Source organism: Natator depressus, chromosome 6, assembly GCF_965152275.1.
Source record: "Natator depressus isolate rNatDep1 chromosome 6, rNatDep2.hap1, whole genome shotgun sequence".
NCBI lineage: Eukaryota > Metazoa > Chordata > Testudines > Cheloniidae > Natator > Natator depressus.
Genome location: NC_134239.1, coordinates 102,984,479 through 102,998,208, shown reverse-complemented (window position 1 = coordinate 102,998,208; position 13,730 = coordinate 102,984,479). Strand labels below are relative to the sequence as shown.

General features: G+C 42.7%; 1 protein-coding gene across 1 annotated transcript in view; it reads left to right on the top strand.

Annotated features, from left to right (window-relative positions):
- PRIMA1 (proline rich membrane anchor 1) overlaps window positions 1-13,730 on the top strand; it is an 86,853-nt gene that overhangs the window by 47,160 nt on the left and 25,963 nt on the right. The window contains exon 3 of the mRNA XM_074956161.1: window positions 8,276-8,405. Coding sequence (XP_074812262.1) covers window positions 8,276-8,405 — 130 coding nt within the window. The remainder of the gene's footprint in view (window positions 1-8,275; window positions 8,406-13,730) is intronic.

Sequence of the window (13,730 nt, the reverse complement as noted above, 5' to 3'; positions counted from 1 at the left end):
ATAACCCTCATGCAAAACAAATAACAGGAGCATTAGAGTTACAAAACCTAAGCATTATAAAGCATAGTAATGACCAGTCAGGGTAATTTTTATAAATATTCCGTTAGCCTCACAACTACCTACATTCCATTAGGGACTGTATTGGCATGTGACAATTTACCTCATACACAATGACTTTACTCTGACCCAGAAGACACGTCTACAAACTGTTCCAATGCTGTGGTGGGACTTTCTGCTCCTAGCTGTTTAGGAAGGATTTGAGGAGGTCATAAATCAACTCTGAGGTTTGTTAAGTAAAAATTGAAACTTCATGGTGATTCTGTGGAAATTTCCTTTCCAAAGACAACCTGCAACTTCTAATAATCACAGAAGAGTTTCAGACTGACCATTCATACTAACATTTTGTAGCTGGGTTATTCTTCCATGGTGTGTTAATTTTTGGTGGCAGCCAAATGAATACAAATACTCACCGGCTGGGAGTATAAAATTAGAACTGGAGCTGAGGCTTGGAACGTTTCCTTGCAGTGATCTACAAAAGGAGTTGCAAGGATAATTTGGTCAAGCAAAGAACTTGTGTGTGCTTTTTCTGACAGTGAACTATTTTGCACAGTTCCTTTGATCTAATTGTACTTATTTTTATAAGCTTGTTTTCATAAGGCCCGATCCAGTTACACCAGTGTAAATCTGAGGTAATACCACTGAGTCAGTGCGTTTACTTTGGATTTATGCTGCTGTAACTGAGAACAGAATTTGGCCCATGAAGAATAAACCTAATAATACTTTGTATTTCATAGATTCATAGATTTTAAAGCCATAAGGGACCTTTGTTATCATCTAGTGAAGAGGTTGGCAAACTATGGCCCAAGGGCCACATCTGGCCCTCCAGACGTTTTAATCTGGCTCTCAAGCCCCCACCAGGAAGCAGGGTCTGGGGTTGGCCCCGCTCCAGCTGGGGAGTTGGGTCGGGGTCTTGCCCCACTCCGCATGGCTCCCGGAAGCAGCAGCACATCGCCTCCTCCGGCTCCTATGCATTGGGGCAGCCAGGGGGCTCTACACGCTGCCTCCACCCCAAGCGCCGCCCTCCACAGCTCCCATTGGCTGGGAACCGCAGGGGTGGTGCCTACGGACAGGGCAGTGCGCAGACCCGCCTGGCCGCACCTCCATGTAGGAGCTGGAGGGGGGCACATGCCACTGTTTCTGGGAGCTGCTTAAGATAAGTGCCACCTGGAGCCTGACCCCCTCCCATGCCCCAACCACCTGCCCCAGCCCTGATTCCCCCCCTTGCCTCCGAACCCTTCGGTCCCAGCCAGGAGCACCCTCCTGCACCCCCAAACCCTCATCCCCAGGCCCACCCCGGAGGCTGCCCCCCCAGCTGGAGTTTGCCCACCCTTGAACTAGTGTGACCACAGGCCATAGGACTTCATTGAATTAATTCCTGCTTCAAGTCCAATAGCTATGGTTGAACTAAAGCATGTATTTTAGAAAAACACCCAATGTTGGTTTAAAAATTTCCAGTGATGGAGAAGCCATGGCAAGTTGTTCCAAAGGTTAATTACCCTCACTGTTAAACATTTCTGTCTTATTTCTAGTCTGAGTTCATCTAGTTGCACCTTCCACCCACTGGATTTTATTATACCTTCATCTGCTAAATTGGACATGTCCTCTTAAAAATGTCTTGTTCCAATGTAGGTACTTTGATCAGACTGTGATCAAATTACTCCTTAATCTTCTCTTTGCTAAGCTAAACAGATGGAATTTCTTGAATCTCTCCCTATAAGGCATGTTTTCTAATCCTTTAATAATTCTCAAGACTCTTCTCTGAACCCTCTCTAAGTTTTCAATATCTTTCTTGAATTGTGGTCACGCAACTGGACATAGTATTCCAGTAGCCATTACATCCGTGCCAGATACAGAGGTAATATAACCTCCCTACTCCTATTCGATATTCCTGTTTATCCATCTAGGGATCATGTTAACCCTTTTAGCCACAGCTTTGCACTGGGATCTCATGTTCAGATGATTATCCATCATGACCCCCAAGTCAAGAGTCATAGAATCGTAGAATCATAGAATATCAGGGTTGGAAGGGACCTCAGGAGGTCATCTAGTCCAAACCCCTGCTCAAAGCAGGACCAATCCCCAACTAAATCATCCCAGCCAGGGCTTTGTCAAGCCTGACCTTAAAAACTTCTAAGGAAGGAGATTCCACCACCTTCCTAGGTAACGCATTCCAGTGTTTCACCACCCTCCTAGTGAAAAAGTTTTTCCTAATATCCAACCTAAACCTCCCCCAATGCAACTTGAGACCATTACTCCTTGTTCTGTCATCTGCTACCACTGAGAACAGTCTAGATCCATCCTCTTTGGAACCCCCTTTCAGGTAATTGAAAGCAGCTATCAAATCCCCCCTCATTCTTCTCTTCCGCAGACTAAACAATCCCAGTTCCCTCAGCCTCTCCTCATAAGTCATGTGTTCCAGTCCCCTAATCATTTTTGTTGCCCTCCGCTGGACGTTTTCCAATTTTTCCACATCCTTCTTGTAGTCACTGCTTCCCAAGGTAGAGCCCGCCATCCTGTAGGTATGACTTACGTTCTTTGTTCCTAGATGTGTGACTTTACAATTGACTATATTGAAACACAACTTGTTTGCCTGTACCCCTGGGCGAACCACGGGCACGGGGAGGCTAGCCCCCGGCCCAACCCGCCACTTCCACCTGAGGCCCCTCCCCTCCTTCTTCCCTCCCCCGCCGAAGCCCAGAGGTCCCCCTCCCCCCAAACCTGGGCTGCCTGAGCGCCTCGAGCCTCACAGCCCTGAGCGGGCGGTGCACACACCCCCCTCCCGCAACCCCAGAGTGCCAGGTGCACAGCATGCAGCACCCCACCCCACCCCAGAGTGCTGGGTGGGCACTTTCCAACTGATGATTTGTGGTTTGAATGACTAAGGCAGTTGTCATTCACAGCTGATGATCCAACCCACAGATGATGGGTCTGGTTCCTCTTTCACACCAGTATGACTCCAATGACTAATTCACACTGTTGGGACTATGAGGAGAATCAGGTCCAATGTGCAGAATGATTGAATACAACTTGGGAGAGTATCACAAGTTTCTTGACTTATTTTGCATTGGTGAATGGCAGGACCTACAGCAATGTGTGCTTTAGCTAATTCTGGATAATAGGACTGAGCCACTTTATATAATTGAAAGTGATTCTCTGTCCACTCAAGAATCAAGGATACTGTGGAGATTTTGAGTGTAATATTAATTAGAGATGAGCCTGAGCCACAAAGTCCAGATCCAGATTCAGTTCCAAACTTTCAGGTCTTTGGACCTGAGCTTTTGGGACCAACAAAGTTAGGATCCTGATTCTGATTTAATGTAAAATGATATGAGAGGAGAATCAGGCCCATAAATTCCCCTGTAGTTAATGGAGTTCCATCAGCGTGAGACCAATATGGGTACGTCTACACAGCAAGTGTCAAGCCATGGCAGCAAGTCACAGAGTCCAGGTGGACCGACTTGGGCTCATGGGGGCTCAAGCTGCTGCACTAAAGATAGCTGTGTAGGTGCTGCAACTCAGGCTAGAGCTCACCCCTCTCCCTCGGTTTCAGTGCCTGAGCTCCAGCCAGAGCCTCAACATCTTCGCAGCTATTGTTAGCGTGGTAGCGGAAGCCCAAGTCTGTTGACCCGGGCTCCGAGACTCACTGCTGCGGGCTGCAGGTCACTGTGTAGACGTGCCATATGGGATCCTACTCAGGCACCTTTCTCACAGTTTTAGGGTGTTTGGCTCCAAGTTTTTGTTCAGACTACCTCTAATATTGGCCAGATTCAGCTCCCAGTTAGAGCGGTGTAAATGTGAAGAGACTGTACTGAGTCCCACGGAGTCTTTTCACATATGCACCAGTGTGAGAACAGCATCTGGCTCACTGATTCTTTTAATGACAAAATAAAACATATATGTGAGTTCAAATAATAGCCATTGCTTATTTTTATGATTAATTTGAAAGTGCTGGTAGGAATTAGGTAGCAATAATTTGAAGTAATCATATACCTTACTGGGTTCTAAACTAACTGTAACAGCTCAGAAAAAAGACCTTTGCTCAATGAAGACCTTTCCTCAAACAAAAACCTCAAACACATAAGGAGTGAGATGCAGAATAATAGTGAAAACAGTACAGTGTAATTACATGAATCAATAAGCATGTTCTCATCTGGAATGCTGCGTTCAGTTTTGTTCACCCCATCTCAAAAAGGATATAGCACAAACAGCAAAGGCCATTCAGAAATGAACAATGAGAATGATTAGAGACATGGAAAAAAAACTCTGTCATGAAGAGACGCTGTAAAGATTGGGACTGCTTACCTTAGGAAGGAGATAAGTAAGAGGGCGCCATGATAAAGAGATACAAAATAATGAATGTTCTCTCTCATTTTTTACATCCATGTGCAGAATGAATTTTGTTATGTGCACCAATATGCAGGTGATGTGGGGTGGGGGTGGGGCCAAGGGGTTGGGAGTGTGGGAGGGGGCTCAGGGCTAGGCAGTGGGTTGAGGTGAGGGGGGTGAGGGCTCTGGCTGGGGGTGCAGGTTCTGGGGTGGGGCCAGGAATGAGGGGATTGGGGTACAGGAGGAGGTGCGGGCTCTGGGGTGGGGCTGGGGATGAGAGGTTTGGGGTGCAGGCTGCCCCAGGGCTGCAGCAGGGAGAGAAGACTCCTGCCAGCCGTCTCTCGCAGCAGCAGCCCAGGGCCGGGGGAGAGATGCCTCTCTCAGGCCGCCGCAGCTCCAGGGCTAGAACTGGGGCTGAGGGAGAGGCGCCTCTCCTCATCTGCACAGCCTTTGATTGCCTGGAGGAAACTTAGGTGAGAAGGTAGATCAGGAATTTCTATTCAGCCTTCCTCATAATAAGAGAAGGGAATGAGACATTCAATGAAACTGAAAGATGGCAAATTCAAAACTGATTAAATACTTTTTCACACAGCAACATGCAGTTAGCCTGTGACAGCCTGAGGAATGATGAGTAGGACACTAGTCTTGGACCCTGGAGACCTGGATTCAATTCCCTGCTCCATCAGAGACTTTGTGTGGTCTTGGGCAAGTTACTGGGGGTCAGAGTACTGCTCTACCTTACAAGGTTGTAGTGAGGATAAATACATTAAAGATTGTGAGGTGCTTAGATGCTACAGTAACAGGAGTCATATAAATACCTAATCTAGACAGACAATACCATTGTGGCCAAGAGCTTAGCAGAAAAGGACTGGACATTTCTAAAGAGAAACAGAATTGTAATAGTAAGGATTAAAAAAATAAAATCCAAAGAATTTTGGAAGGGATATAAACTTTCATGCCTCAGGGCATAAATTGACCTCTAACTAATAGAGACTAGGAAGAAGCTTTCTTTTGTGGATGTCCTGCAGGGTTTCTTGCATGTTGCTCTGAATCATCTGGGGCTGGCCACTGTCATAGAAAGGGAATCTGACTAGATGAACCAGCGGTCTTCTCCATTATGGCAATTCCTATGGTTCTTATAATTGATAAATATATGAAGATATTATAAATATATAAATATATTCACAGTGTTGGCAGTAATATTCACTATCTCATCTCATCTTCTGTATTTTTCTATATTAATAATACTAGAGTGGAACCACCAAGATGTGTGTGTTGGATGGGCACTTGGCTAAGCCTTGTTACCACATTTTCATATTGCTGGATCCCCTCTCCATATTATTTGTTACTCTCACTCATCATGTCACGTCTAAAAGCCAAATCCTGCCCCCCTTTTTCATGTTGTGTAGCATTTACTGAGTTTTGTGGGACTACTCACGTCAGCAAGCACTGCACAGTGGTGGCAGAATGGGGCCCTTAGATTGTAAGCTCCTTCAGGCTTGAGACCTTGCAATTTCTCCTTTGAAATGTCCAGTCCACTTTGGGGTGCAATAAAATAATAAATAATATTAAAAATAGTTTTAAAATATTTTAAGCTGACTTCCACCCCATCTCATGACACAACAACTCCCATGTTCACTGCTTAGTGAGAACTAGTTCCATAGAATTTATGGTAATAAAATAGAAATTCAACTGCTGAGGACATAAGTTGAAAGATGCATGATATAGTAGACTCAGTGTAGGGCTGGGAGCTAGGAACCCTGGGCTCTTCAAGTTACTTAAGCTGAGGAGAAAAATCTGAGTTTTCTCTTCTGTTAAACAGAGATGATATTCACCTATCTCACAGTTAATGTTTGTGAAGTATTTTGAAGATGAAAATGCTATGCATTAATATTAATGGAGATCTGTTGTCTGTGGTAAGGGTAGCACTTCCTCAGTGGCACCAGTTGATGAACTGACCAGTAGAGTTACCAGCCTGACTTTATTATTTTGATTTCTTTGATTTACCATTTCTTTGATTTCCAGGCTGACTTTATCATTTTGATTTCTTTGTTACACATAGTGGCTTTCTTACGAATCTCTCTGCAGCCCTCTTAGGATGAATGTGCCCAGCTGTCCTACAGATCATGTCATTGCAAAAGAATCTGATCACAACAGTTTTGAGGAAAGAGTTTGAGTCACATTTGTAAAATGTCAGTGAGTGATACAATATTAGGCTCAGAGAGTGAAATGCACCAGATCAAATCAGCACGTTCAAAAGACATTAAGAAGTGTCTGGTGCTACGTTTTGTTGAGTTATTTATTTAACTGAACAATGGAAACCTAGATGTTCCCATTGACTGATGCACTGCTAATATTTATTTATGGAGACATGAATTATAATCTTGGTCAGGTCACAAGTGCAAGGAGTTCACTGGTCTCTTCCTAGTCCCAGCTGTGTTGGCATAGGTGATGTCATAGATACATAGCTTCCAAAGCCAGAAAGGACAACTGTGAACATCTTGTCTGACCTCCTGTCTAGCACAAGCCATAAAACTTCCCCAAAATAATTTCTAGAGCAGATCGTTTAGAAAAATATCCAATCCTAATTTCATAATTTTCTGCCCTATAGATAGTTTGAAGGATTACACTTTTATCAGTAGATGTCAGTAAAAACAGATTTCACCATATCACCAACCGTCGGAAAAATATTTCCATTGATAATGGTTGAAATTTTCAGATTGGAAAAATAAGAAAAAGGCTATTTGGGAATTTAGAGTTTGTTTTAAGGATATTTACTTGGATATTTTGACATGTGATGTTGACAATTTGTGTTTTAATGACCACAATGCTCTGATTTTTTGAATCTCAACATCTACTATAATTAAATAGTTATTGTCTAACATGCCCATAATTTCCCACAACCGTGAACAATTTAAATTGATAAAAATCAGAAACAATGATTAAAACCCACAATTTTGTGCCATTGTGAAAATTTACATTGATAAAAATTGAAAAAAATGCTTAAAAATAAACATTGATGTCTGACAAAATTATTTAAAAAAAAAAATCAAATTCTGCCAAGCCCATCTATAGACCTTCAGCATGTTGCTATCCTCGCCAGCCACAAGGGAAACGAATGTACCGCAGAGCTTTATCTCTGAGTTAAATGTCTCCCATGATTACTCCTGGTGCAGTTTACTCCTTACTGTGGGCAGTGCCTACAGGCACAATCTAGCCCTTGGAAATCAATACACTTTTCTTCTTTTAATTTACATTTTCATAAGCACTGCGTCAATTAATGGATATTAATTAAATGTATTAAAAAAGTGACAGTACAGTAGAAAAAAAAATTTGAGTAAAGTCCTCCAAAAGCTATTAGTAACTGTAATACAATTCCTGCGTTCTTTTAAACGAATTCACCATCCTCCATCCAAGGTTAATATGATAGCTGCTCCATCCCTGATTGTAGGTATTGCTACTTCTCCCAGATAAACCTTTCCTAATTTTGTTTAAAAGCCTGAACTTATCAGCATGATGTTTCTCTATAAAACTAAAACTGATCCTGCCATAGATGGGCAATCACCAAGAGAAAAGACATTGCTCTCTGGCAGCAGAGCTGTGCCTTTCCCCTTGTATCTGAATGCTATGTGGTGGATGATGGAGCGACACAAAGAACTGTGGCCAGCACTTGATGACTTGCTGCACCATGTGGTTCTCAAGCAATATTCATCCAGTACACAGCAAGTAGAGTTTACTGCTCAGAAAACTGGTCCCAGATGTGAAATAACCTCTTTGTACATGTCTCAGGTCCTGGTGCAGTTCTATATTCAGGGTGAATGAAGCCTATCTGATTACAAACTACTTATCCGGGGGAACTCATGTATGTTTTTCACATTATCTTTTACAGCTCCCAAGTCTACCTTTTGCCCCACTGAAGAAACCTGGTGGCCAGGCCTGGTTATAATCATTGCAGTATGCTGCACCACACTAGTGTTCCTCTTTGTAGTTGTCATCATTTGCTACAAAGCCATAAAAAGGTAAGACTGTGAGCACCCTGATTGAGCCTACTCCTCAAAGTGCTTTTAGATATCTGGCTGCCATCTTGCGTCCTGGTTTTCTTTCCCTAATGCATCCTGTAACATCACTGCCGTTAATAGCCTGTCTGTGTTTTCATTATAAAGCCAGTTTTTATAACCTGACCCTTTTCCTATGTAACCGATGAAGTTCAAAGCACAACTATTCAGTCCTGAGGATGATTAAAATCTGTGAAGTTCAGATTTGAATGGGAACTTCTTCCATAGTTTGGGTGCTGGGATATGTATCTAGATTTTGGTCTGGCCCAGCACAGAGGTAGGAGCCAGCTGTCATGTTCAAATCTGGATCCAAGTCCTGTTCAGATTTTCCCCAGAATTCAAAGGTGTTCAGATTTGAGGTTACTGTCCAACACTAATAATAATAATCCCTTAGACAGATACAGTACCCTTCAACTCAAACCCTAAGATACTTCATTTGGGGCTCTTAAACTATCCCTAATTCTAGGTTCCAAATTGTCACTTTGGGACCCAAATGCAGAACTGGGTATCCTAATTTAATTCCATGTACACACTGTATGCAGCAATCACTTCAGTTGCTACTAGTACAACCTGTCTCTACTATGCCAGCTGCCACCGGTACAGACTAGATCTAGCTAGAAAACAAAAAAACCACTCCTCACCCACCCCCAAAAAAATCACTTTTGTCTCATTTTCCAAGGAAAATGTGGAGTTTTTGGTGAAAAATCAAAAGTTGAAAATTTTTGGCCAAAACCTTCCAGTTTAAAACCAAAAATTTAGATTCAGAAATGCCTTCATGGTGCTTCCTCTTCCTGCTCCTGCTTTCCTCTACGGGCTAGACTCCCAGGCTGGATTATGTCTCCCATGGAAAACCACAGTCTTCCCTCTTACTGAGCTATCACGGTGCCTCAGTGGAGTCACTGGCCATAGACATATGATCTGGCTGGGAGACCCAGCCCGTAGAGAATAATGGGAGCATGAAGCATTACAGCAGCATTTCTGAATGGGAATTTTTTGTTTTTTGGATGGAAACTGAAAAAAAAAATCAGTTTTCAGGTGTGTGGGTGGTGGGTTTTTTTTGACAAAAATAGAAGTTTTCTGCAGAAAGAAGATACTTTTGTGAGATATTTCATTTAGTCAGAAACCCAATGTTCCATCAAAAACAGATGGAAAATCAGCCCAAGTACAGACATCTCAGTGTTGGAACATTGTACACGTTTTAAGAGCATCCACAAAAACCTATCCAGCAGATCAGGATAGGAAATGAAGAATAACGTAACAACTTGCAGCCAAAGGGAAGATTCAGAGGGCAGAATGGAATGTTTTGTAGCTAACTTACTTTATTAGTGAGTATATAGAAATCAACTTTTCTTTTTATAGTTTAGCCAAAACCTGTATATTTATCAATTTCAAGGACTTTTAAAACTTCCAGTTTAAATAGCTGAACTGTTTTAAAATGAGAATTTGCAGAGGACTGGATGGCTAATGGAATTGATAATTGGTAAAAAGTTTTGCATCGTTCTAACCCAACCTCAATAGATTAAAAGTTATTAGGTCTCTCATGACTGCTCAGTGGCTTCATTTGAAAAGCATTGGTGCTCTCAGTCCGATTTTAGTGGATAAGGTGTCCGTGTCACACAAACACCCATTTAATTGGGCTAGATAATGCTAAATATTCTGTGAATGATTACTGGCAGAAACGCTGCGGTTGTAAAATACACTCAAGGCAGAAGCAACTCCCCAATTCTACATTCACCAAGCAAGGGATCTCTCTTCAGAGCAGTTATCTCCTGGTGGATGGGAGGGTATAGAAAAGATGTTCACGGAACTGAAGGCTTATCTACACTTACAGTGCTGTTCTGGGGCAGCCACACCTCTGTAGTGCTTAGTGAAGATGCTACCTACGTCAACTGTAGAGCTTCTCCATCAGCGTAGGTACTCCACCTCCCCGAGAGGCGGTAGCTATGTCAACGGGAGAAGCCCTCCCATCAACATAACACTATCTACACCGGGAGTTAGGTCAGTATAACTGCATCACTCAGGGATGACATACCCACACCCCTGAGCGACATAGTTATACTGACATAAGTTGGTAGTGTAGACCAAGCCTGAGTTCAGAGCTGCTGCGTGCCTCCAGAAGTCAGTGGAAAGCCTATGGTGCATCTTGTTGCAGGAAGATCTGACAGGTGTTTTCATTTCTCTGAGCCAAATGCTAGTTTAGCTGCTGAGTCTTATGTTAATGATCACATTATTGACAAACACTAAGCTGAGAACTGCTCAAAGGGGAGATGAAGGTCTATAAAAGAGAAGCTCATTAACCGAAATTGGGTATTTTTCAGAGTAACTAGAGCATTTGTCCTCTGTAATGAATCCTTTCCGTAAAAATTATGTTGAATGGATGACCTAGAACTGTTGGCAATATTCCCCAATAGTTGTTGCCTTGATCCTTTTTGAGGAATATTTATTGGTAAGCCCTAGGAAATGAGACAAAATATGAGCTGAAGAAGAGCTCTGTGGAGCTCGAAAGCTTGTCCCTTCCACCAACAGCAGTTGGTCCAATAAAAGATATTACTTTCAACATGGAGACTCATCTGTTATGATTGAACAGCTTGTTTTTTGGAAATTCTGAGAAATCCCCAACTGTATTTCCTGTTCCTGTTTCCATTACTCTCATCTGTCCAGAGAAAGATAGGAGAAACACAATATTTTTGGGTACGCAAAAGGAATTTAAGGGAATGAACCTAGGTGGCCCTCTGAGGCAGGTTCCATTCTAATATGTTCTCTGTTCCTAGCAGTGTCTTTTCAGTCCTTAGTAACACTTTGTAAATGTGCTTTGTCTTGGTCTTTGTGTTATGAAAAGCATGCTACTTGCCTTTCAAAACCTGCTAGTCCCTCCAAGCCTTCCTCCTCACTATATATCATTATTCATCTTCCGTTACTCTTCACTTGGCACCTTCTTTAACATCACAGCCTACACCTGGAACTGAAGCCCACTTCTTGTGCACCAACCAGTCTCATTCCCATACACACCTGTCTTCAGGAAGCCTTCCAACAGTAGTGCAGCATGGCTTCCTTTCTCATTTGACCAATGTATCCTATATTTCTGTGGCTAAATTAGATTGTGAATTCATTGGGGTATGAACCTGCTCTCTTCAGATAGAGGCACAGAAATCAGAACCACTCAAGTTCCAATCCTTGCTCTGACACTGACTTTCTCTGTAGGCTTGGGTGAGCCCTCGGCTCTCTGAGTTGAACGGGAGTAGCTGTGCAGTGGATGCACTGCAGCCAGGCACACCGGGAGAAGTTACCCTAAGCAGCGCATGTTGGTGTGACCCTCGTTATGGGCTTCCCTCCTCATGCCAGTTCAGGCAGCTAGAGCCTGTACTAGCACTAAGAGAGAGCATGGCCTTTGTTCCCTGTCACAGTGTAGCTGATCCCTCTACAGTCAAGTTGGGAAGAGCAGAGGCTCCTTGTACTGTTTCCCCTTGTGCACTTGGGCTGGGACTAGGAACAATCCGGCCTTTAACATCTCAATTTCCTCATCTGTAGAACAGGCATAAGAAAATTTACCTACTTCCCGGGGGTGTCGTGGGGATGCATTACCTGATGCTTATTAAAGTATTTGAAGGGTACAAGTGTCAAGTATTATTATCATTTCATATGTTCTTTAAAATCTTGCACATGCTTATGGCACTCTAGCATTCCTAGATTGTTAGCTCTTTGGGAGACGGGTCATGTCTTCATGTTTGTACAACACCAGGAAGAGTAGAATCTTGGTCCTGATTGGGGCATCTAGGTATTACGGCAATATAAATATGGACTACTACTACTATTAAACACTAATTAGTCTTACCATTGTAACGGCAACAGACGCCTGTCGTCAGCAAGGAGGACTGAACCGGGGACCTCTGGAGCTTAGTGCATAAGCGTCTACAGCATGAGCTAAAAGCCAGCTTCCTGTTAGCTAAGGCTGTACAGCAGACTCATTTAACTCTCTCTCTCTCTTTCTAAGTGGTCTCAGTACCACTAGATGGGACAGAACACCACACCCAGGAGGTGCGTGGGTTACATCATCACCATATGTTCCTTGTTTTGTGCAATTAACACAAAATTAAAAAATTCTAGCTAGCCCATCAGTTCCGGGAAAAAAAAGAAAAGTCTACATAAAAAACATCCACAGCAATTTAACCTCTGATTCCTTAATAAAAAAGCCTATCTGGCATGAGATCAGTCGCCACAGTGCTGCCCAATATGAATTAAAAATACAGATTTATATTTCTCTCAAAGTGTGAAAAAGGGAAAAGTCAGTGGCAGACCCACAAGTGTCGCAGTGCCAGTGGACATTGTTCCAAGTAATCTTACTGCAAGAACCTTCTGGAATCTTGGGCTCACATTTGGTTGGGCCCACAAGTGAAGTGAGTTGTACAGCCTTCACCATCAATGGTTGCTATGTCATGTTTGTCTGTACCATGCAGTTTGACATGGTTAGCAGTATTGGTGCTAAGAGGAAGCTGAGCAATGAAATAACAGGAGTCAGATGGGTCTCAGGTGCAGTAAGAGTTAAAAGTTATATGCAGGAAAGCTTGGACAGAGATTTATTTGCACAGCACTTGGTCCTACTATATTAGTCCCTCACTTTCATAAGAATCATATTTAAAGCAGAAAAAAGAAGAAAAATCCTGTTGTATTGAGACTTAAATCTCATTTGGTAGTTTCAAAGGGCCAGATTCAATCAAACTCAGCCTGGTGTCTGCATGTGTTTGAGAGGAGAAGTGGGGGAGTGACCATTCTCCGTGCACCAGTAACTCAACAACATTTTTACTGAATATGGATCAAAACTGCATCTCTTGGTTTTGTTTTATTTTTAATGCTGGAAGTTCATGAGAGCATCAGTTTTAACTTTATAATTCACAACATACAATACAGTGTATTAGTGCTTTTCATGTGAAAACTTATTGCCAGAGCCAAATCTGCACGTTGCTGTCTCACCCTCTTGGCTTCCATTAAAATCAGTGGAGTTACACCGGTGTAAACTTGATGTAACGGAGATTGTAATCAGTTCCTCTGTTTTCATTTCCATATGTGATCTAATGGCAAAATCTATCAATCAGCTTTAATGCTTAGAACACCACCGAGATGTGCCAGATAAATTATATGCTTAGAAGGACATATATGCGACAGATTTCCAAAGGGGCCTCAAAACAGCCTCAAAAATTGTGAGTGCAGATTGGATTTCTTGCACATAGTTTTTCACAGCCTAGTTGTGCACCTGAGAAATTTATATTTGTGCATGCAAATAGTATCTGTGCA